This window comes from Canis aureus, chromosome 8 (genome assembly GCF_053574225.1).
Source record: "Canis aureus isolate CA01 chromosome 8, VMU_Caureus_v.1.0, whole genome shotgun sequence".
Classification (NCBI taxonomy): Eukaryota; Metazoa; Chordata; class Mammalia; order Carnivora; family Canidae; genus Canis; species Canis aureus.
In genome coordinates, this window is record NC_135618.1 from 62,342,549 (window position 1) to 62,368,415 (window position 25,867).

Sequence of the window (25,867 nt, forward strand, 5' to 3'; positions counted from 1 at the left end):
AAGTGCAAAGGCCCTATGGCATCTGGGTGGAGGCCAGTGAGCTGCGGCAGAGCAGAGTGAACAGGGGAGGGGCAGCAGGAAGCCAGCCCAAGCCCTGCCTTCCTGGGGGTGAGGCAAGGGTGTGCCCCCATACACACACACACCCCAGCACCCCATCCCTGGGCTGGATAAGCCTCCCTCCCCACCTCCAGCTACAGCCACACTGGCCCACTTCCTACCCTGAGATCCCCCCCAAAACTTCTACCCGGTCAGCGCCTAGTTCACAGGTTCCCTCTACCCCAAATGTCTTCCAGACGTTGGGCCATGAGCCCTAGACCCACGGGGCAGTGGGGGCTTCCAGGAAATATGTGCCATGGGTGTGAGGGGTTCAGCCCAGGGAACAGCCCACCTAGCAGCCCCCATCCCAGGTCTACTGATGGGAACACGGGTCTTTCTGGGCCCCATCAGGGAAGACAAAGGCCGAGACGCGAATTGAGAGCCTGCTGCATGCACAGTGTAGCCCCAGGAACAGCACAGCAGGCAGGTCTGGCTGGGCCACCCCCTCCTTAGCTGTGCCTTCTGGAACCTGCCCAGGTGTCTCACACTGGGGTGGGGGCTCCCTGGCCTCCTCGCAAGTTGTCAGAGGTCCCCTCGAGGTAGACTTGGCTCCTCAGCTGTGCCCTCCTCATGGGGGTAGATCCCCCATGCTAGGGCAGGACAGCAGGGCAGTCAGACCCCACCTGCACCCCACAAGCGGCCACAGCAGTGGTTCCCCTCCTGCTCTGGCCCCTGGCTGAACAGACACTGCAGGACCTGGCAGTCCCGTGTTCCCAAAGACATGTCCCTGCTTGTCCTGCTCTGACAGTGTCCACAGGGTCTGCAGGCCTGTGGCTCCCGCAGAGAGCAGGGCTCTGTTGGGAAGCGCCAACATGTGCCCACGTGGTCCCCCAGGCAGTGGTTGTGACGATGGGCGTGTGCCCCCAGCAGGACCCCCCACCCCTGTGCCCCTGGCCTTCCAGGATGGACAACACACCCTCGTGGGTTCCTTGCCTGCCCCCTTCTCAGAGTGCCCACACGTGCCCCAGCCCACCAGGCGTCCCAGGGCCTGGGGGATGAGGGCCCCAGAGGCCAGGCCCAGGCCCCACCTAACTTGCTGTGTAGCTTCAGGGTGTCTGGAGGCCTCTCAGCCCATTTCCTTGTCTGAGAACCACAGCTTCTCCCAGGCTCAGAGCCCCGTCCCTGCTGGGTGGCCCTCTGCCTCCCTCTGGTGGTGAAGAGCCCACACTTCCGCGGGCCCCCGGGGGTGTGCCCAGGGGAACCTCAGGAGCTCCAGGGTCTCTGCTGGAGGGACCAGCAGCCCCAGCCACTCTCCACCATGCCAATCCCACCCTGGAGCCTCTGCTCAGAAGCACCCATGGTGCCCAGCACCCAGGAACGACACCAAGCCTGCGTGGCCCAGGCCCTGCTGACCACTGTGGCTGCCACCCCTCCACTGCCAGGCCCTCCAGTCTCTCCAGGGCTTCCTGCTGTGATGGGACAGCCACTAGGAGGACTCGAGTTCCTCCACCTCCACCGCAGCTGGTAAAGACACATGACCCTGCCAGTCCTCAGAGCTGAGCGGCACAGGGTGGACTGCAAGCCCATCTCTACCCACCCCGTCACATGTCACAGCCTGACCTCAAGCCCTGGAGTCCGAGGCTGAACCCTCGGCACCCTGTAAAGGCAGCAGGATGCAGTGGGAGCTCTGTGGGCCCCATGTGGTCCTGAGCCCGTCTGCCACCAGGCTGGGGAATGGTGGCGCTGTGCCATTGTCGAGGGTCCACCAGCACGGCCATGATGGGCACCCACAGTGGCTGGAGATGGCACCGAGACAAGCCCAGTCCTGTCACACACAGGGACGCTGAGGCCCCTAGAAGTTACTCTCCCAGGTCACCTCCACGAGGGCAGTGCTAGGCAGGGACTCAGAGTGAGCTGCAGGGACCTGCTCCCTTCTAGTCCTCTCTGTCCAGCAGGCATGGGGAAGGATGGTGAGCCCCCCTCCCTTGCAGGACACAGGGGTCCAAGGCTCAAATCCTTCCATCCCAGGGCACAGCTCACCTCCACCCCAAAGTCAAGGGAGCAGACTTCAAGCTTTGGAGATGACCGCTTGGGGCCAGCCCCTGAGTACTGTTGGGGCAGAGAGGATCAAGGCCACAGATGTGTCTACACTGGTACAGAACTGGAAGTCGACCAAGACCTCCGCGCCAGGCTACCCTGGAGTGTGGTGAGTGGAGAACAAGAGAGGGAGCCCAGGCCATGTGGTTTGTTCCTTTATTGTGGCTGCTCAGACCCCACAGGGAGGGTGGTGCACATCCCCACACCACAACCCCACCCCCACGGTGGCCACCCTCCCCGGGCCAAGGGTCAGGGTCCTGCGGCTGGCCAGGCAGCTCACTCGGGGTTCCTTTTGCTCCTCAGGGACAGGACTCTGGACAAGCTGAACTTGGACTTCTTCTTCTGATCCCCACTGCTTCTCTGGAGATCTGGGAGTGGGGAGGGCGGACACTAGGACAGGTGCCACCTCTCAGCACCTGCCCCTGCCAACATGCCCTTCCCTCCCACCTGCAGGGAGCCAGGCCCCCACAGAAGCCCTGATCTTCTGCCCTTCCTTCTAGGAAGCACCTCTGCACCTGCCTTCAGAGCACCCACCGGCCTGAGCATGGCCCTTACCCCAACTACATGGTCAGGAGCTGCTCTTGGCTCATCTGAATGATGGGAAGCTTGCTCCCTTGGGGCTGCATCTGCCATGGGGTCCTGGCCCCCAGTCCCACAGAAGGTGTAGCCCCGACCCTCCCACCTCTGCCCTGGCCCTACAGTTACCCAGATTCTGGATCATGTTCTGTAGCATCTCGTCCTCCTCCAGCTCTCTGAAACAGGACAGGATAGTAGTTGGGTCCTTCCACCTGCCAACAAGGCAGTGCCTACTCTCTCTGGGTGCTGACCCTCATCGGTGACACAGGATGGAAGGCCCTGGGAGGACCTGGGCCAGGGCTCCCTCAGCCCAGAGAGTAACATATTTAACAAACTTGGCCGCTGACTTTGTGGCCTTGCCAGGTCCCTCCCCTGAGCCCCAGAGGCCCTGCCCTCCCCTGGACCCCCGAGGCTCCTCTCCTTGGACCCCAGAGGCCCTGCCCTCCCCTGGGCCCCGAGGCCCCGCCCTCACCTGAGCCGGTCCTCCTCCAGGACGTCCACGATGTTGCTGCGGTCCTCCACTGTACTTATGTACCGGCTCAGCAGATCCGCCTCCCGCTGCTGGTCCAGGGGTGACTTCAGACTCTCTGCAGGGACAGCCTGCCCTCAGCGGCAGCCCTGCTGTCCCGCCCTGCTCAGGGCATGGCATCCCCACTTTCCAGGGTCAGACTCCTCCACTGGATGTGGGGGAGGGTTTGGCGGACAACGGGGACAGAGTCTGCCCATCTGCGGTGGGCTCTTGGCAATGCTGAATGCATGGATGGGTGGACCGGCACGTGGACCGGTGGACAGATGGATGGATGGGTGGGTGGATGGATGAGTGAATGAGTGAAAGAAAGACCAGATCAGAGGCAGAGCGCCCCCATCCCACAGCAAGGAAGGGCAGAGGCAGGACTGCCAGGACCTGAGCCCCCAGCACTGGGCCCTCAGCCACTCCATCCACGGCACCTGCAGGCTGAGCTGGTCAGGGCTTACTGCCCTGGAATCACTGCAGCTGATGGGGTAGGCGGAGTCCTGTCCCCACTTTGGAAGCACAGAGAAGTTGAGTGCCCTGGCCGAGGACGTACTGCCAGGAGTGGATGGGCTGAGACTACCCTGGGCTCCAGCATGTGGGCCATAACCACATCCCATCAGCCTCTCCAAAGGGTAGCCACGCAGGCAGCCAGTCGGAGGGGCCTGGAAGGGCCCGCCCCCATCACCCTCCCGGCCCAGGTTCCCAAGGGTGGGGGTAGACGGGACTCACCAGGCTTGGCCATCAGCTGACGCAGCTCCCCCTCCAGGTTCGACTGCTCCTCTGCCAGCTGCTGGTCCCTGGCCCTGCCGAGGTGACGCAGGCGTGAGGCCCGGCCTGCCTGGCTGACCTCCCCCGTGCCTGAGCCCGGCCCGTGCAGACCAGAGGTGGCCATCCCGGAGAGGACCCTTCGGGCCGAGGTGGAACGGCTGGACCCCTCACTTGTACATCAGCTCCGACTCCTGCCTCAGCAGCAGCTGCTTCTTGTGAATGAGCTGGAACCAGTCCACCATGAGGGTGTCCTCAGAGGCATCTGTGGAGGGGGTCCGGGAGGGTCAGGCCAGGGCCAGTGAGGCCCCCGGGTCAAGCTGGTGGAGGCCCGGCCGGGGCCGTGGGGAGGGGGCAGGCCTGTGTCGGGTAGACGAGGCTCACCCCCCTCAGCCGCGCGTAGACGCTTCTCCAGCTCCACACCCCTGAGCTCCAGAACGTCCAGCTGCCTCTCGATGTCCTGCATGTGCCTCTGGATCTCTTCTGGGGGCATGTAGTTCGGGGGCCGCTGGGGACGGAGGGGAGGTAAGGGGCAGGCAGAGAGGTCGGGTCATGCCCCAGAGGGCTGAGCTCCTGGCCCACCTGCACCCTCGACTACTCACCGTGGCCGGGTTGGTCACTGCCTTGCTGGGTGGAGTGGGGACACTAGACGAGCCCAAGGACCTCCCTGCTGATGATAAGACAAGTCTCCTGGACCTGGGGGCACCAGGCCCAGGCCCCTGCCCGGGGTTCCCCTGCTCCCTTCCAATGGTGTCCCAAAGCCAGAGCACACACACAGATGCAGGCACCATCCCCACCATCCCCATGCCCTCCCTGGCCCCCCAGCTTCCCCAAGTCAGCGGCCCGGACGCCCTGCAGGCAACCTGCCAAGGGCAAGCGCATCAGCATCCCCAGGTATCTGTGGCTCCTGCACCAGGAGGAGCTGGGGCCTCTGTCCTGTCCTCTCTTCCCTTCTGGTGGGCCAGGGCTCTGAAGGGTCCTCCAGGCCCCCTGCCCCATCTCAAGGGAAGCCGGCCACCTGCAGGTGCAGTCGACACTGCTTCCTCCCCTGGGGTACCTTCCCTCCACTTGTCATCCTGCAAACCCCTGCAGCCACTCCCTCCTCAGACGAGCCCCCTTCATCTACACTCCAACTAGAAATGGGGGCTGACCTGGTGTGCCCTGAGCAGGGGGCTTCCTCTTCTCTTCCTTCCAGCTCCGGGTTGGGGCTTCCTGCTCTGAGGGCTCAGAATGAAGCCAGTCGCCAGAAACATCCAGGCTGGCAGGGACAGCCAGCTTCTTGCGGTGGGACGGGGACGGGGAGGAGGAGGTGGCTGCCCGAGGGCAGAGGACAGGGCCACATGTCAAGCCAGCAGGTCTGGTGCCCCCCCGACTGCTTCTCTGAGCAGGGTGGTCACCCAAGGGGACCCCACCGGCTTCACCGGCCAGCACAGGGTCAGTCTCCTGTGCCCGTGTCCATCCAGGGAGGGCAGATTCTGTGTCCTCGACAACACAGGGGCAAATGAGCCCAGCGGGTTGGAGACTGGCTTGAGGTCACACAGGAAGTGACATGAGGGCTGGACATGGATCCAGGGGCAGCTGAGAATGCTGGGGACAGCACACTCACGTGCAAGTGTAAAGACACACACATGCACACACGAGCTGCCACCCGACTCCTCTGGCACCACAGGGCCATGTTCCTGGGCTGGGCATCTGGACCCCCGGGTTCCTGCCCAGCATTACCTGAGAGGCCAGGCCCAGGGCTGGCTGTACCCGCTGTCCTGTCAGGCCAACGAGGGGGCGGAGGGACGTGGACATGCCCCTCGGAGCTCCCAGGGGCTTTCCCAGGGGCCTCACCTGTCCGAGGCTCTCCCAGGACCCTAGACAGAGGGCAGGGGGTCAGCCGAGGGCAGGACAGGCTGCCCCACACCCAGGTGCAGACCACCAGAGGCAAGAAAGGAGTGCACGGAGCACGTAAGGGCTACCTGACTGGCTGTGACCCTCCTAGAGCACATGTGTGTGTGTTCACCTGTGTGCTCACCTTCGTGTGTGTGTGCACATGCTCAGGCACTCACAGCTGGCACAGGACCCGAGTGTGCCGCCCACCCGTGGGCCACCCACTGCTACACTACACACAGGTTGGCCACTCATCACGGGTGACCCTGGACCAGCACGCCCAGCCCCCGGGATGGATCGTGTGACCGTCCGGCCCTGGCACCTGCGGCCTCATGCAGGGATGCATCTTCTTCCCCGTCCCACCCAAGCTTTCTGGGGGGGGGGGGGGGGGGCTGTCCCTTCCCCGCTGTAGAGCCAGCATGGCCGCTCCAGGCTTAGGCCTGGTGGGCTTTCATCCCTTGGCCACCATGGCTGGTTCAGGTGAGTGAGGACCCCGGGCCTGACAGACCCTCCCCACAGCTGCCCACCCTCCTGATGCTCCAGCCACACAAAGGGAATGTGGTCCTGTGTCACAGCCTGGTGTGACTGCTCCCCTGCCACTCAGGTCAGTGTGGCTGCTCCCTCGTCATTCAGGCCCATGTGACTGCCCCACTCCATCACTCAGGTTGGTGTGACTGCTCCCCCCATCATTGCACCCTTGTCACTTAGGCTGGTGTGAATTGGCTTCTGCTACACCCAGTGAATGGTCCAAGCAGATACGCACACATCCCTCTGTGGGTGTGTCCATCAGTCCACATGCAAGCCATCATTCACCTGTAAGCATCTGTTGAGCACCTACTGTGTACCAGGCCCTGTGCTAATGCTCAGCTTCATGAGCACAAAGCCATAGGCCCAGGTGCAGGTCCCAGGGAGACCCCCTGCCCCCGAGCCCTGCCCACCCTCCCCTCACCTCTCAGCAGGGTGTTTCTTCTCCACCGGCTTCAGGCGGGCCCTCCATCCTGCGGGCCCGTCTTCCTGGCCTTCCTGGGGGCTGGTGCCTGAGCCTAGGTGGGGGGCAGGGACACAGGTCATGAGGGGGTATTCCGGGTTGGGAGGCTGGGCTCTGCCAGAAAAGACTGGATCTCACTCACCCCCACCCCATCTTCCTGCAGCCAGTCCCTCTCAGATACCCACACAACCAGCCTGGCCCATGGGACAGGTGGGCTGGGAGTCGGGCTCAGGACTTCTGGCCTGACCACCTGTGCCATGTCCCCTCTCTGGGCCTCAAAGTCCCCAGCTGCCCAATAGAGAGGGTGTGACCAGCTGAGTCCCGTGGTTGTGGAGTGCCAGTGTGTCTGTGGGCTGAGTGGTTCAGAACAGAGTGGCTTTCATGATGGGGGCTCAGCCAAGGAAAGGTCTCAGTAAAAACCTATGTGCGGGGTGTTCTCTGAGCCCAGCTCAGTCCCTCCAGGGCTCTCCTAAGAGATACCCAGGCACCCAGAAAAAAGCCAACTCCACAGTCACCCAGAAAGCATATGCAGTGACAGTAAGCAGTCCAAGGGGCTTCTAGGACCCTTAGGGCCCTGTTGTTGGGACAGAGCAGGAAAACAGATACAGACAGTGGATGCAAAACCCCATGGGAGGGGGTGACCCTGCAAGGAGTGCAAAGGAGGAGAGAGTAACTGACAGCCACCTGGCGTCACCAGGGAACAGTGACGAGGTTGGGCCATGGCCGCAGCAGGACATGCAGGCAGGGCAGGTGGGCAGTGAACAGTGATTGTAAAGACACACACAAGCCCGAAGGGGCATCTGGCACTCCGGGAATTGGAGTCAGAGTGGGGAGAAAGTGGGGACCAGGGGGCGCCAAAGATGGGGGTAACATGGGAGCTGGGCTGGTTCTGCAGAACCAGAGGCCAGGGAGCAGAGCAGCCACAGGCACCACACAACCCACCCCACACCTCCCCATGGCGCATCAGCGGGAGAGCTTACCCTTTGCCACTGGGGCCTCTGGCTTCAGCCTGGAGCCAGCACCCACCCTGCTGGCCCCTGAGGACACAGGCGGGTCCTTCTTGTCCACCTGGAGTGACGTGGATGCCCGTGAGGTGGTGCTCACACTTGGGGCTGGTGGCTCAGTCCTCGCAGGGGGGCTGAGGACCTGGGCAGGTGCCACCTGGGACAGCTTGGCTGATGGACTTGCTTGTGGCCCTTCAGCTCTGCTATGGGATTTCAGAGCAGGGGAGGTGGCCGGGGAGGACCTATGGGTGAGAGGGTAGGCATCAGGCACAGGTGGATCCAGGAGCCCCCTCCCACCATGACCCTCAGGCAGAAGCCCCTCAACCTCCCCTGGCAGAGGATTCCTGACGTCCACCTACAGATAGTCCCTCCGAGGGACAGGCCAAGGGCACCCACTTCTGGCACAGGTGTATATGGCACCTGATTTTACCTTTCCATTTAACTCTGGCATCAGCTGAGATTAAAATGGCCCCAAAACACACTATGCATGGGGTGTGGGGAGGGGCCATACCCACAGCCCCTCCCTCTTTCATCTACCTGCCCAGAAGCACCTGGGACTTCCCTGTGGAAGCCCTGCCCAGAGCTGTGGGCCAGCCAAGCCTGCTTAGCCCCATCTAAGCAATAAGGATGAGCCCCACAAGCGGGCTGCCCATCACCAGGCCATCCTGCATCCCCAGGCACACACACGTGCAGGAAGCATGGCCACCAGCACCCAGGAGAGCCCAAGGCAGCAAGCTGGGCACCTCACCAAGCCACAGCAGCTCCTCCATGTGCCCTGTGCTCCCTATGAAACCAATCTCTCCCCACTGTTCTCCCTGCTCCCTGGGCCCAGGGTGACTAGGAGGAGCTGGGCCCTGCCCTAGGCAGACACCCTGCAGGACGCCTCCGAGAGAGGCTTCACAGCCACGCAGCCTCAGTCCCCAGGTGCTCTGGACACCCCCAGGCCTGGAGTGGCAAGGCAGGCTCATTCTCTTGGGGCACCACCAGCTAATCCAGTGGGCCCAAGCAGCTCTAAGCCAGAATGCTCCCCCAAAATAAAGGGCAGCATGAGGCAGCAGGCGCAGCATTGTCAGCCAGCCTAGTATGCAATTTCCTTACTCATGAGGCCACCGTAGTATGAATTGTGTCCCCCTCCCCCAATTCATGTCCACTCGGAAGCCCAGGGTGTGGCCTTATTTGGAAATAGAGTCTTTGCAGACGTAACCAAGTTTAGATGAGGTCATCCTGGATTAGGGTGGCCCTAAGTCCAGCGTCGGGTGTCCTTAGCAGAGACAGAAGAGTAGAGGACATAGACACAGATGGAAGCCAGGTGACCCCGGGGGCCCAGATGGAGGCTGTGCCTATGAGCAGGGGATGCAGGGTGAGCAGGTGCTAGAAAAGGCAGGAAGGACCCTCCCCGAGAGCTGGCGCAGGGAGTGCAGCCCTGCCCACCTCGAGTTCAGCCTTCAGGTGTTTAGAGCCGGGTGAGAATAGGTTTCTGGTGGTTTGGGTGCTTTGTCCCAGCAGCCTCAGGACACAAACACTGGGACCCTCCATCCCACCAGGGCCTGCTCCGTGACCAGTGTGTTGAAGGCACCAGGCAGGCACTGCCACGCAGGCAGGGGGCGGCGATGAGCTCCACCCGGCTCAGATAGGACAATCCAGGGCTTCTCACAGCCTCTGGTTTCCCGTCTGTAAAACAGGTGTCCTCAGGTGCGACTCAGTGTGTGCCACATGGTGACCCCAGGGGCAGCATCTGTGCCCCGACAACTTTGCAGTCACAATTGCATCCCCTCCTGCTGAGCACCAGGCACTCTGGGTCCTGTCTCATTCCCAATTTCCAGGTGAGGAAGCTGAAGCTGGGGAGCAGAGCCAGGCAGGGCCTGGAAGCCTCCTAGGCTGCCCCCGACCCCGCCTGCCCCAGCTCCTCCCCACCCACCTGCCAGGTGCCGGAGCACCAGTCTCAAGCCTGGGAAGGGCCTTCCGGAGGCAGCTCAGCGCCTGCTCCCTGCTGTTGGCCCTAGAAGGCACATCTGCAGGAGCCGGGGCCCTGCCAGCTGGGCCAGGGCTGGGGGCAGCTCCAGGAGTCTGGAAGAACCTCTCCCGGGCCTGCTGCATCTTGGAGGCTGCTGATGGGGCCCAGTCTGGGGTGTCTGCTGGGCCTGGAGACGTTGGGCCCAAGCTGACCTTGGTGTGGGGGGGTGCCACTTGAGGGGTCACCCGGCCCTGTGGGGTGGCTGGGCGAGAGTCCAGGGCATTTGGCGTTGGGGCAGAACGGGGGATTACTGCTGCTGTGTGCTGTCCCGCGGATGACCACCCTGCTGGGGAGCTGTTGGCCACACGTGTGCTGGCTCTGCCACCCTGGAGGCCCGCCAAGAATGCAGGCCTGGCTGGGCTCCCTGCGTGGACGTGGGAAGAGGCGGTGGCCTGAGGGTTGGCCGTAGCAGGGACGCCTTTGGCAGTCGAGTTGCCCATCACAGGCTCCCGGGCCGCTGGCCTGGACTCTGGCCCTGCATCTCGGGGCCCATTTGCCTCCTGGGCCTTCTGTGGGGCACTGGGCGGCTTGGAGTCTGAGGGTATGGCCCCTGGCTGTCGTGGGGCTGGGCCCCGCAACATGGGGCTTGCAGAGGCAGCTTCGGGGTGGTGGCTGGAACACACGAAGACGCCGGGCTCGCCGGTGGCCCTGTAAGCCCCAGAGTGCAGTGTGTTGGAGCACTGCTTACACCTGGCACAGGGCAGAGAAAGACCCATGAGGACACTCCAGGCAGGCATGCGTGCATTCCCTTATTCACACACACTCCCATGAGTACACACTCATGCAACCCTGTGCCAACTCCTGTGGCAATAGACTCAACAGTCATTTTGAGTCACAGACTCCACAAATCCTCATTAAGGGTGCAAACACCTAGAGTGTCCATGCCTGTGTACATGCATACTCACAAATGCACACATAAGTGCACGTGCATACATTCATGGGTGCAAATGTGCACAGGTGAACACGCATGCTCGCAAATGTGCACAGAAGTGCACATATGCATGGGCACACAGGGGCATGCACACACATGCACAGGCATGCACACATATGCACGGGCCCACACACACAGGGTGCACATGTGCATTCACAGGCACATACACACATGCATGGGTACACACGCACATTCACGAGAGCACACATACACATGCAGAAGTGTGCACACATGCATAGGCGCACATGCATACACATGCATGGCCGCACTCACACACACACGTGCCCAGGGGCATGCACATGCACAAGTGCATGCACACATGCACAGGTTCACACAAAGGGTGCACGCATGCACACACATGCATAGTCACACACATGCACATACACACACATGCACAGGCATGCACAGGCACACACAGGCACACACCAGCTCTACCTGAAGCAGCTCCGGTGGTAGAGCTTCCCGTCAGCCAGGTGTCTCTGCACGAGGTGCACGTGCTTGCCGCAGACTGCGCAGGTGCTGCTGACTGAGCTGCCTGCAGAGGCCTGGCCCTTGGGAGGGGTGCCAGTTACTATTTCTGAGCCCTCACCATAGGCTAGGAGAGGTCATGTGCCCCAGCTCTCCTCCTGACAGCCGCCCCATCAGCAGGCAAGAAGATCCCACTTTACAGACCAGAGAACTGAGGCCCTGAGGGGAGCAGCCCACCAGGCACTGATGGACTCTAAGTTCAGGGGCTGCAGCCTGACCTTGGGGGTCTGGGGGGACAGGGGCCAGATCCCGGCGCTCCTGAGCCCACCAGAGGTACAGCAATCCCAACACCAGGCCGCAGTTCCCTCGTCACTTGGACAGCAGGGGGCGCCCGACTACAGCACATCACTCGTCCTCTGTCCCCGCCCCCCCACCTCTGAAAGTGGGGGTGCCTAACACCCTGGGCAGGCGGGAAGGACACACCCAGGATTCTCTCCTGGCCCACCCAGGAGGGAGGGGCGGGAGGCCAGAAACCACTCAGGAGCCCAGAAACGTCAGGGTTCAATGTCTCAGATCTGCTTGGCCTGCATAATCTCCCTGGGCCTCATTCTACCTATCTGTACAACGGGGATCATATCCTGACATGCAAGATTGAAGGGGTATGTGGAGTCAATCCTGATAAACAGTAGCTGAGGATGTGCTGGGGAGCCAAGGGGACCCCCATCCCAGGCCCTGCGGTGTAGAGGTCACAATCCCAAGAATCAGAGGGAAGGTGGAGCTGGGGTGCTTACGGTTTTCAGCAGGGGGCCTCCTAAGCTCCCATCCTTCCGCTGGACGGTGGGGTTTGTGCTGACTGGAGACAGTGGCTGCCCCCGGGCTGGAGTGGGTGAGGGCCTGGCCAGCTGGGATGGAGCCTTCTTCCCAGATGGTTCCTCATCAGAGTCCGAAGGGGGCCTCTTGATACCAGCCATACCCCCAACTGGCATGAGACATGTGAGATCAGGCTCTCAAAGTATCTGGGGCCACCTCCCCCCCCCCCCCCAGTTCTGGGTTCTCTGTGGGTGCCAGTGGATAACATGAGGCCTGGAGCCCAGGGCTGTTGGAGCAGGCTAAGGGGCAGCCTGGAACAACCACAAGCACACATTCCCAGCAGGGGCCTGGTCTGACCCACGCCCCTCCCCCCAGGCTCCAAGAGCCCCGATCTGGGGTCAGGGAAATGGAACTTTTCTGTTTCTCCACAAAGTGGAAATATCAAGGCGGGGCTGGTCCTGTGCCCAGAGTGGTTCCGGGGATTTCTAAGGCCTGGATGAGGAATGTGAGGGGAGGGGAAGGAGCTGAGCTTCGGGGTGCGCAGAGCAGCTGGAGTCCAGTCCCTTGGGCCCATCCCCCACCCGCCTGCCAAATGTCAGGACCAAACGGGGGTGGGGGGGCGCCTCTGGAGCCAGGCCTTGGAGCCCACACAGGGTCTGCCAAGCTGCCTGAGGCGAGACTTGTGGGCATGGGCTCCAGGGGTGCAGAGGGGAAGGAGAGGCAAGATCTGGGTGCCTTTGTTTGGTGCACAGGTGAGTGTGGGGTCTGGGGGGCTCGGATCCTCATGGTGGCAGGAGGGTGGGGGCTACTCCCCCGGGGAGGAAGCCACAGCTCAGGGAGCCCCACGGATGTGACTCCAGAGAGGCCTCCCTGCTGCTTTCTGCCCTGCCGGGTGGTGCTAAAAACCACCACTGAGCTGGCAGGGGGGCTCACTTGGGCCCAAGACAGAGGGCCAGCCTGGCAGATGCAAGGCCTGGGGGGGCCTCCAGCCCCAACTCACTGGGGGAGCGTCCGTGGAAGTAGTTGTAGTACTGTGACACGTAGGTCAGGATGCTCAGCCGGTCTGGCACCTTCAGGGCCACCATGTCCTCAGCGTCCAGCAGGGCTGGGATGCCCAACTGCTCCTCGGCCACACAGAAGGCCTGGGGGGAGTGGTCAGCGCAGGTGGGCTGGGGGACACCCCATCCGTCTCCATCAGGCCACCAGCACCCTCCAGGAAGGAGGCCAGAAACCCGCCCAGGCCCAGAAAGGTCTAGGTTCAAGGTTTGAGCTCTGCTCAGGCTGCGTGACCTCCCTGGGCCTCAGTTTACTGGTCTGTACAACAGGGACCATATCCTAACTATGCAGGGTTGAAGGATCTGGGGAGCCAGTCCCCACATGGCCAGCCTGGCATCTCCTGCCTGTAAATGCCCATCCCTCACCTGACAGTCCTCAGGTCCCTATCCATATCCTTCCCTTAAACTGCTGAGATACCCATGCCATGCCTGAGGGCCATATGTCCATCTCCATGTGCCCAAAACTGGGTTCCTGAGCTCTCCCAGACACACAGCCCAGCCAGCAGTGACCTTCCTTCCAAGGCTCAGGCCAAAAGCCTCGAAACTCCTTCGACTCCCCTTCAAAATGTGTGCGGAATCTGACTATTCATGATGCACCTTCATCCCCTCACCATCCACCTGGTCCTCAGTATAGATCCTACAGACCTGAGCACCCCAGCCCAGCAGCCCTGGGAGGAGGCCAATTGCTTCCCATGCCCACCTGCCCCCACCTCCCCCAGTCTGTCCTGCCTGCGCCCCCACTCTGTTCCCACTGCCTCTCCCACTCTGTTCCCACCGCACTCCCTCTCTGTTCCCACTGCCTCTCCCTCTGTTCCCACTGCCTCTAATTCTGTTCCCGCCGTGCCCCCTTGCTATTTCTCCTACTAGCCAAGGTGCCCTCCAGAGGGGACAGCCTCGTGCCAGCAGCCCCCCACCAGGCTGGCCCCTCCTAGAGGTGCCCATGGGACTCCTCTTTACCAGGGGAGCCTGCCCTGTCCCCTCAGGACAAACACGCGGCGGCCTCACACACCTGCCCTGCTCTGTCCCACGTGTTCATCCGGCCCACCCGCTATGGCGTCCCCACAGAATTTTCTGTGACAATGGACGAGCTCTAGTCCACACGATCTACTGTGAGCATCTGACAGGTGGAGAGCATGGTGGAGGAACTGAATTTGTCACTACTTCCTCTAAATTAAGTCAGATGGAAATGCAAGTCGTGCAGGAGCCGAGCGGAGCGCGCATCGGCTGTGCGGGTTTGACCCGCAGAGCTGGGCCTGCCACCCCAGAGCTGGGAGAGCCAGCTTGGGGAGGCCCGGTGCGTGTCTGCCTCTCTGGGCATCAACCCAGCGCAATAATGGGGCTTATTCTGCAGCAAGGAAACTGAAGCTGGCACAGGGAAGCGTCTGGCAGCGGGGCGGCGGGCAGGACCCTGGACCCAGGCTGGCCAGAGCACGAGGCTGCAAGCAGTGTGTTCAGGACCCAGTGGCCAGGCCCACAGGTGGGCTCGGGGCTGCTGGTCCCCACAAGGTGGGGAAGGGCCACGGCCCAGCCAGGACTCACCCCAGCCCTGGTCCTCCCAGAGCCACCTCTGGACCCACTCTGCCTTGGATGGTAACTAAAGTCCCAGCCACCCCCAATCTCTTCCTTCTGTGACAGGAAGAAGGAGCCAGGAGGGCCTGGGCACCAGATTGGAGGCTATTTCTGGGGTTGGGGTCCCCTGGCTCAGGACAGGCTGTGGAGCTCAGCAGCACGTCTCTGGCCTCCAGATGCTCACCTGCTGTGCCAGCACCTCCCACAGCTGCCCTGGTGGTACCTGAGGGTGGTCCCTGGGACCTGGGTGATGGCACAGGACAGACTGGCCACAGTGGCTTTGAGGCAGGAACAAGGACACTCACCAGTTTGTTGTTCTCATAAACGTTTTCCTTCCTGAGAGCATCGAAGTCTCTGAAAGAGAAAAATACAGGTGTCCAAAGCAGCTCAGAGGTCACCCTGCCAAGATAGAGAGACCGAGTCCAGAAGCAGCAATTGTGAAGGAATGAGGTCCCAAGGCAGCCAGGAGTGAGCAGAGTCGGCCCTGCTCCAGGCTCAGCAATGCCGGCCAGCACCCTGGCGACCATCGGGCCCTGCAGCCACGACCCTCACCTCTGGTGCCCTGCAGAGACCAAGTGCTTACCCCCTGGCCACCAGGCTGATGGCAGGCTCAGGGTGGCTGGTCCCCACAGGGTGGGAAAGGGCACGACCCACACCAGGACCCACCCCAGGGCCCTGTCCTCCCAGAGTTACCTTGGGCCAAGATAGGCCAAGCACCAGCTTGGGGAGTACAGTCAGGCACACCTCCAAATGGCCTGCTTCCGAACTCCCAGAAGGTTATGGGCCTAGTGGGTCACGGGAGGCCCATGTCCCAGGGGTGAGGCCACAGGGTGGACACAAAAGGCAGTGTGGGATAGAGCTCCATGCTGCCCACTGGTCAGGGCACCCTCCGCACTTGACCTCGGGGGTACAAGACATCCCAGGTGCCAGGGCCCAGCCTGGGTGGTGGGCCTGCCTGGGGATGTCACACGCAAAGCCGACGTTTGGACAAAGAGAGCCCACTACAGCTCCAGGCTGGTCCCAGGACTCGGAGCCCCCACCCACCACAGGCACCCCTGCAAGGAAGCTTGGAGCAGAAAACACAGCCGGGCCCAGCAGGCGCTCATCCTGACGCAGGCTGCTCAAATACGCACTGGCAGGGCAATCCACGGCAGCTCTGCCCCTTCGGCGCACGCTGGGTGGTTCTGCAGGGTGGAAAAGGGCTCAGGCTGGGAGCTGCCTCCCGACCCAGCCGTGTTGCACCGTCAGACTCTGGGGGAGCCTCTCCACTCTCAGGCCTCAGTATCCCTGTCTGGAGGAGGATGTAAGCCAAGAGGCCTGGCTGTGGCAGGGCCCTGTGGCCTCCACCTGGGCCGCGGGGCGGGGGAGGGGACAGGGCTGCCTTTGCCTGCCTCCCTCCAAGGAGGCCCCCACCAGCCTCCAGCCCCACGTCCATCACCCTGCCGGCTTCAGGGAGACCTCACCGTCCGCTTGGACCACCTCCCAGGTAACGTGTTCCAGATGGTAAGACCACCCCGTGAACACAGACGGTGCTTTTGTGCAAGGGCAAGATGGCAGGCAGCTTTGTCTCCAGGGGGACAAGGGGGGTGGCAGGGGCAGGCAGGGCACCCTCCTGCTTCCTCAGTGCAGCCACACGCAGGTCACCAGGGCTGTCCCACCAGCGTCCATGGCACGTGGAGCGGTCCGTCTCCATCGGTGGCCCAGGGGGCTCTCGGCATGCTGGGCCCTCGCCCACCCCTCCCCCACCCCTTCCCTTTGAAAGTTCAATCTCTTTTCCAGACCTGCCCCAGGTCACTGACCCAAACGGCCATGTCCTCAGCAAGATGCCCGGGTGGCAGGAGGGCAGGATAACAAGTTCTGTTTTGTCTCCAAACACCAAGGAGAAGGAGGCCCTCTGCCCCCTGCATCTGCCTCGGGGAGGGGATGCAGCAGCTCTGCCTGGAGGATTCAGCAGTGGGGGGTGAGGACCCTCACTTGGCCGGGACCCTGAATGAGCATCTCAGCGCCCTAGGCAGGCCAGGACACCCGGTCCAGCACCCACAGCAGTGATGCTGGCACCCGCTGAGCACGGGCAAAGGCATCCGGGTCAAAAGACGCTGAGGTGACCTTCCACTCAAGGTCAAGGGCCACCCCCCGCTCAGCACCTTGCCCAGCTGCTCCCCTGGACCCCTAAGACCTCCAGAGCGGGACTGGACACCCTGGCCAGTATCACGACCGCCCCGCCCCTCCCAAAGCAAGCTCTCCGCCACGGGCCCTGCCCTCCCGGCCTCCCAAGCTCGGCCCACGCTTCTCCCTATGTGCAGAACACACCCACCCTGGGCCTCAATCACCCCCTCCCCAGAGGCACCCTGCAGGTCCCCGAGTGGACACGTCTCTGCCTCTGGCAGGCAGCTGCGTGAGCACACATCCCCCGCAGCATGGGGTGCGGGTGGCGTTGCCTTTGTCCCTGAGGGCTGCCTGGCCCGGCGCTCTGGGGCACTCTAGGGCCAGCGTGCTGCCTCGCAAAGCCTTCAGAGGGTGCCAGGTAGAGACCACGCCCATCCCAATCAGGAAGTCCAACAGGACCAGCTCTCTGCCGTCGGGCACTCTTGTTGGGATGGGCTGAACTGTGCCCCCCGCAATGATCTGTTGGAGTCCTAACTGCCAGGACCCCCAAACATGACCTTCTTTGGAAATAGGATCTCCCTGACAGAGAATCCAGTTAAAATGAGGTCATGATGGTGGGCCCTAATCCAAAATGACTGGCATCTTATAGAAAAAGGGAAATCAGGACCCAGATGCGTACGGAGGGGAGCTGGCCCTCCACCAGCCACGGGGAGGCCCCGGAACCTCAGGAGGGGCCTACCTGCCAGCACCCGACTCAGATGATGCATGTGTGCAGTACCCCGTAGGGCCGGCTTCAGTGATGGTCCCACTTTGGCCAATCCTCGGAGAGGTGGCACGTAGGGACTTGCTGGACCAAATGCCCAAGCCTCGCCCTCTCAGGCTGTGAGTAGCTGCCCCTTGCCAAAGTGGCAACAGCCCAAGGACCTGCACACCGGGTGGGCTGTGGCTCAGGGCACCCCGACCCCTCACCCCGGTGAGATCAGGATTTAGTGGAATCCCTCTCATTTAAATTCAGATCCGTTCTGGTATGACTCCACGGTACCTGCGCACAGCTGGCGCTCTGTAAATGCTCGCTGATGAATTCATTCTTCCAGCACTTGCCAAATGAGGGGACTTGTGTCCATCTATTCTTTCAACATCGGCCAATGAACGCACCCATCGGGTCTACACGTATGTCGTGTGACCGCTGACTTGTCTGCCGTTGGCCGGGTGCCCGCCTATGCCCGTGTGTGCCCAGCCCCAGCCTGGCCGCCAGAGCCTGAGGCATGGCCCCTCCTGTGGCCACAGCTGACCAAGACTGTTGACCTCACACTCTTAAGCCAGCCAGCCTCCTGCTCCCAGGCTTTTGGGGCTCTTGGGAATGTGTACCCCTTCCAAATTCCTGGAGAGCTGACCTCACGCTGTTTATTTCCCGGAACAAAATGCAGCCCTGCGGGGGGTGGGCGCTCGGCGGGGAGGGGCTGACCGAAGGGAAGGCGCCTTTTCCAGGCACCCTCAACATATCTGGAGCTAGTCCCACCAGGAGGGGAGCAGGGATGAAGGGGGGACACACGGAGATGGATAGGAGCCACAAGCCAGAAGGGCAGGGAGACACTGGGCAGACGCTAGCACAGGTCCTGGGGCAGGGTGGACACGCGGAAGGACTGGGACATGACCAGGCGCCCGAAGCCTGAGGCTGGGAGAAGTGTCCTGGGTGGGTGCAGGGCCAGGGCCCAGGGTCCCACCTCCTTACACCCCATGGACAAAAAAGACCCCTCAGCCTTGGCTACCCAGCCGCAGGCCTCCCCCTGGGCCAGAACAGACCCTGACCCTCCAAGCCTGGGCCCAGGGTAGGGTCCAGGCAAGAGTCAGCCCTGGGGCTTCTGCAGTGGCCTGAGGGGGGCATCACAGGGCACTGGCCCCGGGCGACCCTGAGGAGGTGGGCTGGCAGCGCGGCCTGGGTCCATCCTGGAGAGTCTGGCCGGAAGGCGGCAGCGGGGGCCTGGGCAGCAGGCCCTGAGGCTGGGGAACAGAAGGCCTCTGTCCCCAGGCAGCTTCCTGCTGGCCAAGAGGCCGGTCTGGGAGGCGAGGCCAGCCCGGCGCCTGGGCCCAGCCCACCCTCCGCTCTGGCCCGAGGAGGGGAAACAGTGCGGTCTCCGAGTGCCCGGGTGGGGACCTCTCCTGGCTCCCGACTACGTGTGAGTCTCAGGGTGGGTCTCAGGGAGCCCTGCCGTGGCCAGGGAGACGCCTCACCACCACGGGCTCTGCCCCAGGCCTGACACTGGCCTCCCAAGCTGGAGGGTCCTGGAGGAAGATCAGGGACTGAGGAGTTGGGAGGCGCGCGAGTCTGCAGCAGAACCTGCACTCACTGACACCCTGCCCTGGCCCCTCTACAACCCCTACAAATGGCCCAAGGAAGCCGGGACACTTATGCTCGCTGCTGGGAAGGTCTCCTGCACCCTCCTTCCTGGAGGAAGCCGCCACCCCTAACTCCCGCCTCTCTGCTGAAAACCTGTCAGTCACCCCTGGTCAGCCCAGAAGGGGAAGGAGCCCAGCGGTGTGCTCCAGCCCTGAGAGGTCTACTGCCCCGGGGCAGGAAGGGGCTGTTTGTTCTGGGCGGCTCCCGCGCTCACCTGGCTGCTTGGCGGAGGTGGCGTCACTGGGGAAACAGACCTCGGGTGGAGTGCCACGCACTCTGCGGGCAGGCGCCCTGCAGGCCCCCCTGAGAAAGCCCGCAGCTCTGGGGCAGGCTGAGCAGAGAGGGGCCCGGGCTGCTGCTGCCCGGCCAACTCCGGTGGGGTGTCACGGGTGCGCCCACCTCCCAACCCATACCCACCTCCCGGGGTCCCCTCATGGCCACCAGCACGTCACACGTGCCTCCTGGAGCAAGGCTGCAGGATCTTGGTGGGCAGACGCAGACGTGGAGCTGGCGTCGGAGCTGCCTGACCGCCACCTGTCTGGCTCAGCGCCCGGCACTCCTTCACAGCTGCTCCCAGAGAGGCTGCCCTCTGGGAGGAAGCGGCTCTGGAGCAGGAAGGCTGGAGATGAGGCACGGGGAAGGACTTCCTGGTGGCAAAGTCAGGAGACACAGAGCCAGATGTCCACCCTCCGGGGGCCAGAGGATCTCCAAAGGATGGGAAGCACGGAGGGAGCTTGCCCCAGCCTGGCCAAGGAGGTGTCCCGGGGAGGTCGCGATCCTGCACTACTCCATATTGTGTATTTCTGTGCACCCCTGGGGGCAGGTGGGCAGCACAGGGACTGGGAGTAGGGGACGGGTGTGTAAGGCAACAAAGGACACATGTGCCCACACTCGGGTGCAGACACAACACCAGCACCCTCACAGCACCCCACCAGGCCTTCCAGCATGTATCAAAAGCCGTACTAATGTTCTACTGCTGAACACAAACAGAAACCCATTCCCTTCCAGTTCCGGAGGCCAGAAGTCCACGATCAGGGCGTCGGCAGGCCCCTGCTCCTTCTGGAGGCGCTCCTTCTGTTCCTTAGACCTCCCCGCTGGCCCACTGGCTCCAGGCAATCCTTGGCTTGCGGGCCCCATCACTCAATCTCTGCCTCTAAGGTCACATGGTCTCTTCCCTTCCCTACTGCACACAGGCACCTGCAGAGCCTCTACCTTGCAATGACACTTACCAAAGTCCTACCCTACCTACTGAGCCCCAAGTGCATGTCCTTATCTGTAGCTCTCCAACTATGTGCTTGTATCTACCAAATACCTGTCATGGGCCAGACACAGTTCCAGGCACGGAGGATTAGCAATCCCCAAGACAGACACCCTCATCCTTTTGGAGCTGAAAGTCCAGTGGGGGCAGGTGAACGAAAACCAAGTCAGCAATAAATGAAATAACCGAAGCTCTTGACATCACTTCCCTGGGCAGGGGCCAAGTCCTTCTTCAGTGTGTGCTGCTGAGAATACAGCAGGCACTCATTAATGGTTAAAGGAGCGGTTATATGACCCCTGCTTGTGCTAGCATGGTACACACCCATATGTGCACACCTGTGCTCATGCTCAGGCAGTGCATGCTGGGACAGGCTCATGCACCCCCCCACACACACACATGCACATGCACACACATGCACACACAGAAGCCTCTAACCCAGCATGGCTAGGAGCAGATAGAAGCTCCCAGGGCTCAGAAAAGCCCAGATCTCCAGTGACACCCATAGCGTCGCCCAAGGCTGCTGGCCAGCAGACAGCTGTACCTGATTTGTCCACCCTTGCAGACTTTTTGAGCCGCGCTGTCTAGGCTGCCTCGGCTCAGTCCCCAGCCATGCTCCCAGGAGGGGCTCAACCTGTCCCACCCTTGGCCTACCTCCCCATCAAAGCTCAGCTGAGGGTGTTCACTGTGGAAGCCCAACATTTCTGCCTCCAAGGGTGACTGAGGTGCATCCCTGGACAGGGGGCAGAAGCTGCTGCCCAAATGCCACCCAGGGCCTCCCCAGGAGTTTCCACAAATGCATTTCACAACCGTGAGCAGGAGGAGGAAGTGCGTGCCGACCTTTGTTGAGACTAGCTTCCCGGTAGGGTGCCTGGGGGTGCAGGGTACATCTGGGAGCTGGGGAGGAGCCCCAAGTGCCAGCCCGGCTCTGCCGACGTGCTCTGTGCCCTGAACAAGGGTGTCTGGACTCTGGGCCTTGGTTCCCCCATCTGTACAGAAAGGGGACTCACTGAGCTGCTGGCTCTGGCCTCTCCCAACCTGGAGACCTCTCTGGCAAACACACACCCCACCTACCCCTGGATCCAGCCATGGCTTCTCAGAATGCTTTTGAACACCACTCTTTTTCCAGAAGGCAGGTGGCCTTCTGGGGACAGCCTTCCTGACCCTCCGTCCCCCGAGTCCAGGCACCCTCTCTTGGGGGTTTTACCCATCTCCCGTTCACACGAGTCGAGTTGGGGGCCAGGCCCTCATCACACAGACCTCTATCCCAGCAAGCCAGGTCCCAGTCTCCGCTAAAGAGCGTTTGCTGAGTGAATAACCCATGCAGTGGGTTGAGATGGAGACAAGATCCAGCCACCATTCCAAGACCCTCCAGGAGGGAGTGGCCCTAATCCCGTCCCTTAGCTCCCAGGGATGGGGGCTCAGCCTCCACCCCACACCTGTCACCCAGGGGTGCCCAGGCAGGCTTGTGGTCAGGGGCTGGGAAGTCTGGGGCTTTGGGCTCTGCAACCGGCCCTTCCCCATGGGGCCCTGGGCTGCATTCCTCAAGGTGCCTGGACCGGCTGGGGTGGGGAGGGCAGCACCCCGGATCTGGGCGGCAGGCAGGGCGCTGAGGGGGGCAGGAGGGCAGCGCCGCCGGCCCTGTCCAGGGAGGCCGCGGGAGGGGGGGCAGTGGCCGGAGCCCAGACGCCGGCCTGACTCACGGACTGACTAAGCCGGCGGGGGCGGCCCGCCTGGCTCCGGCTCGGCTCCGCTTGGTGGACGGACACACCGGGGCCCCGGGCGGTGGCGGCTGCAGGACCCCGCTCGCCCCCCCCCCCCCGTCTCGGCGCCCCCTCGCCCGCGGGGCACTCACAGGAGGTCGGGCCGGTGGCGGTGCAGGATGGCGCAGAAGGCTAGGCCGTCGCGGAACGACGTGGTCATGTTGGTGATGCTCACGTCCCGGTAGCCCTCGCACTGCTGCCGGCACCACTGCTGCAGCGCCTTGATGGCGGCCATGCGGGCGGCGGCGAACCCCGCGGCCGCGAGGCTGCGACTGCACCTCCCGGGACCGCGAACCCACCCCGCGCTGCCCGCGGGACCCGCAGAGCCCCGCCTGCGCCCCCGCGTCGACCCCCGCGCCGACTCCCGCCGGAGCCCCGCCGGAGCCCGGGCACCACCGGTCTTAGCCGCGCCGCCCGCGGGAGTGCGGCCCGAGGCCGCCCCCGGGAAGGACCCGCCCCCGCCAGGACCCGCCCCCGCCAGGACCCGCCCCCGGGAAGGACCCGCCCCCGGGAAGGACCCGCCCCCGCGAGGACACGCCCCCCTGGAAGGACACGCCCCCGGGAAGGACACGCCCCCTGGGCTCGCTCCCGCCCCTAGGGCTCACTCCAGCCAGGCTCCGCTTCGGCTTGGCCTCGCCCCCTCGCCAGGACCCGCCCCCTCGGGCCACGCCCACGCCCGGAGCCACGCCCACCTCTCCTCCCCTTGGAGCGCCCCCCCCCCCCCCCCCCCCCGCCCTCCACTGATCCTGATCCCCGTGGCTTCGGGACTTTCTTTTTTTTTTTTTTATATATAAATTCATTTTCTATTGGTGTTCAATTTGCCAACATATAGAATAACACTCAGTGCTCATCCCGTCAAGTGCCCCCCTCAATGCCCCTTCGGGACTTTTTCACCGCCTCCACGCTCCAGCATCGTGGAAAAGTGAAGGACAAAGCCCCGCTACAGACGGGGAGCCAGGCTAGGACGTGGCGGAGCCCCCCGGCCTGCCTTTGGTCCTGGGAGCCCTTGCCTGCCCCTCTCCAGCATGGAAACGCCCCTGGCGTTTCTGGGCTTTCAGGGGACTTTTCCTCCCGGGTGCTCACGCTGGCGGAGGCCCAGGCGAGGCCGCTGAGGCTGGGAAGGGGGCGAGGTCCCCGCGTGGCCCCGCTAGTGGGGGGGCGTGCCCGCCAGGAGTCCTCCCCCACCCGCGGGCCTGTCCTGTACACCGGCTGCTCCTGGGGCACCACGTCCCTCGGGGGGTCCTTCTGGTCCCTTGTGCCCTGGATTCCACTGATGCCGGGTCTTTGGGGAAGCACCTCCCGTGGGGACCCCATGTACCCTGCTGGCTGTCCTCCACATTCTGAGCCCTGGCTGAGGCCGAGCAGAGGATCAGCTGGAAACACTGACACCGGCCACAGTCGTCCAGGCTTGTCCAGACAAGGCCAACAGGAAGGGAGGTGTTTCTCCACTACTGGACCCCAGCAGGGCTGTGGGTGGCTTCTCTGTGCCCACTTGAAGGAGCAAAAACTGAGGTCTTCCAGGCCAGAGCCACCATGTGCACTCCTGCTCTTTCCTGTGGCTGGGCTCTGAGGGTGGACATCCAGTTGTTCTACAGTGAGAATGAGGCTTGTGTGTAGGTAGTGAGCTCCCCATCACAGGGTGCATGCAAGCAGGTGCTAGACAGGGGTGCCCCGGGCCTGGGATCAAGGCTGGCCATGACCATTGCCCTGACCTGCTGGGAGTTTCCCAGCATGAGGACAAAACACAGTGCCATGCCTGTTTAGCTAGGTTGGTGGCTGGTCCTGAAACAAGGAACCAAATGGGTTTTCCTAACCCTCGGGGCAGCAGTCAGGAGAACTGGAAAAGCCAGTGAGGACAGGAGAGGCCTGGGGGCAGAGGTGGAGCTCACAGGAGATAGGGCTGGAAGCCCACCTCCCTAGAAGGAAGAGTGGGGGATGGCTGGACCTCTGGTCTGCAGGGGTCACCACACAGCTTCCTCTAGGGGCTCCAGGAGTAGCATTTGTGGTGGTGTCCTCCTGAGCATGTCATTTCCTTCCACTGGCCCTGCTCCCTCCAGGACCTCTACAGTCTGGCCACCATCATTCACCCCTCCACAGCAGCCAAGAGAGCTTTCCAGAAAGCCAAGTGGACAAGCACTTTCCTGCTTGGCCTCTGCAGCACTCCGAATAAAGTCCAGGCCCCTAGTCATGCCTCCTGGCCCTTATCAGTGCTGCCTTCCCTTACCTCTGCCTCTCCTTCCCTTTCTGGCCTCAGAGCCTCTGTCCTACTGGTCCCCTGAACTCAGCCACTCTTCCAGGGCTGCAGACAGGCCCCTTCCACAGCCAGCCACACAGAAAGGATGGTACCTTCCCCCCAAAGGCCACCAGCCTGGGAGTGCCCCTTGCTTCCTGTCCTCTCAATGCCCCACATGCAGTCCAGCAGTAAAACCAACCACAGCCACCACCCAGTGGGCTGGATTCCTACTGGAAGCTTCTGACCCTGCCTCTGCATCTGTTTCGCCACCTACAAACTATTCTCCACACACAATCTGCAACAGCAGAGGTGAGGGCATGCCACCCATGCTCACACCTGTCCTCCCATTGCCACCCCTCAGACCTGCTCAGGGTCCTGCCTCTGGACCTCCACATTCATGCTTTCCTCTGCCTGGAATGATCTTCTGGCCTCCCCTGAGGACAGTGGGGCTGCGTGGCTGATTTCTGGCTCAGGAGGGGATGCATATGCCTCCAGACTCACCACCTTCCCTGGTCTGCTGGCCAAATGTGCAGGACGCTGCAGGGGAGGCCGTGTGGGCCTCTGGGCAGGGGAGCCACAAGCGTGCACTGTGTTGAGTTGTCGTTACAGCGGCTAGCTGGCAGTCCTTGTCCCTGACACACACCCAAGCACAGGTAAAAGAGCACCTGGGACGGCCCTCCAAGGGGACACACGGCACCATTCACTCCACAGTGGAAGAAGGACCCTGTCCTGGTTGATGAGGGGGCATCCCTTAGGAGGCAGCATGGGGACTGAGATCTGAAGCACAAGTGGAGAGAATTTCCCAGGCAGAGGGAAAGGTCCATGCAAAGGCCCTGAGGCAGGAATGAAGATCTGAGGAATACAGAAAGGGGAGTGTAGGTCCCTCAGAGGAAGTGGGGAGGAGGGCGCAGGGCCCACCAGGCCCCCTACTCCAGCCTACCAATTTTCACACCTATTTCCCCTTTTATTGCAGCCACCCTTTAAAAGTGGGTTGATCAGGGGCCTGGGTGGCTCCATTGGTGAAGTGTCTGACTCTTGATCTCAGCTCGAGTCTTGATCTCAGGGTTGTGAGTTCAAGCTGATCATACCTTTCCTGTAGCCCAAGGAGCAGAGGCTCCCTGCTCACTGAGGAGCCCTGGCCCTGACACAGGTGGGGAGGACCTGAGCCTGGGTCAGCACAGGCTGGCGTCCTGCCTGAGTGGCCACCAGGAGGACACACTGGCTACTGGGCCCCAGGAAGAATCTCAGTGGTGAGGTGGGGCCCGTAGACCTGGAAACTGAATTCAATTCCAAGTAACTAATTTGCCCCAGGCTGATGGGCCAAACTAGGACTGCAAGGCCTCGAGCCTCTGGAGGCAGAGGGGAGAAACCATGAGAGAGGGGGTGACGGGGAGGGGGGAAAGGGGAAGG

The 25,867-nt window shown here is 62.5% G+C and overlaps 1 protein-coding gene across 9 annotated transcripts; it reads right to left on the reverse strand.

The window, feature by feature from the left end:
* Window positions 1-2,275: 2,275 nt before the first annotated feature.
* On the reverse strand, window positions 2,276-22,556 carry MICALL2 (MICAL like 2). 9 transcript variants are annotated; one of them, XM_077907517.1, is made up of 19 exons: window positions 22,317-22,455; window positions 21,302-21,450; window positions 20,519-20,705; window positions 15,008-15,056; window positions 13,079-13,220; window positions 12,060-12,247; window positions 11,236-11,351; window positions 9,774-10,559; window positions 7,832-8,097; window positions 6,813-6,906; window positions 5,711-5,847; window positions 5,140-5,301; window positions 4,591-4,658; window positions 4,373-4,496; window positions 4,163-4,253; window positions 3,953-4,026; window positions 3,182-3,296; window positions 2,839-2,885; window positions 2,276-2,501 (listed from the first exon to the last, which is right to left on the reverse strand). In XM_077907517.1, exons 3-19 carry the CDS (start codon window positions 20,581-20,583, stop codon window positions 2,410-2,412), a joined length of 2,616 nt encoding a protein of 871 aa, XP_077763643.1. In that variant the 5' UTR covers window positions 20,584-20,705; window positions 21,302-21,450; window positions 22,317-22,455; the 3' UTR covers window positions 2,276-2,409. The 9 variants fall into 9 exon arrangements, with proteins under 9 accessions (XP_077763643.1, XP_077763641.1, XP_077763644.1 ...); XM_077907515.1 differs by having other exon boundaries at window positions 13,079-13,247; XM_077907518.1 differs by lacking the exon at window positions 20,519-20,705.
* Window positions 22,557-25,867: the final 3,311 nt, after the last annotated feature.

Bases quoted from the DNA above. Each gene is read 5' to 3' on its own strand.
- MICALL2 (XM_077907510.1), bottom strand. From the start codon at position 16,137: ATGGACGTGGGGCTGGAGGCTGGTGGGGGCCTCCTTGGAGGGAGGCAG. The intron at 11,352-12,059 runs GTAAGCACCCCA...ACCCCTCCCAAG, and splicing joins GAGGCCCCCTGCTGAAAACC to GGCCAGGCCTCTGCAGGCAG. The intron at 5,302-5,710 runs GTAATGCTGGGC...GCCCTCGGGCAG, and splicing joins CCCTGGGCCTGGCCTCTCAG to CCACCTCCTCCTCCCCGTCC.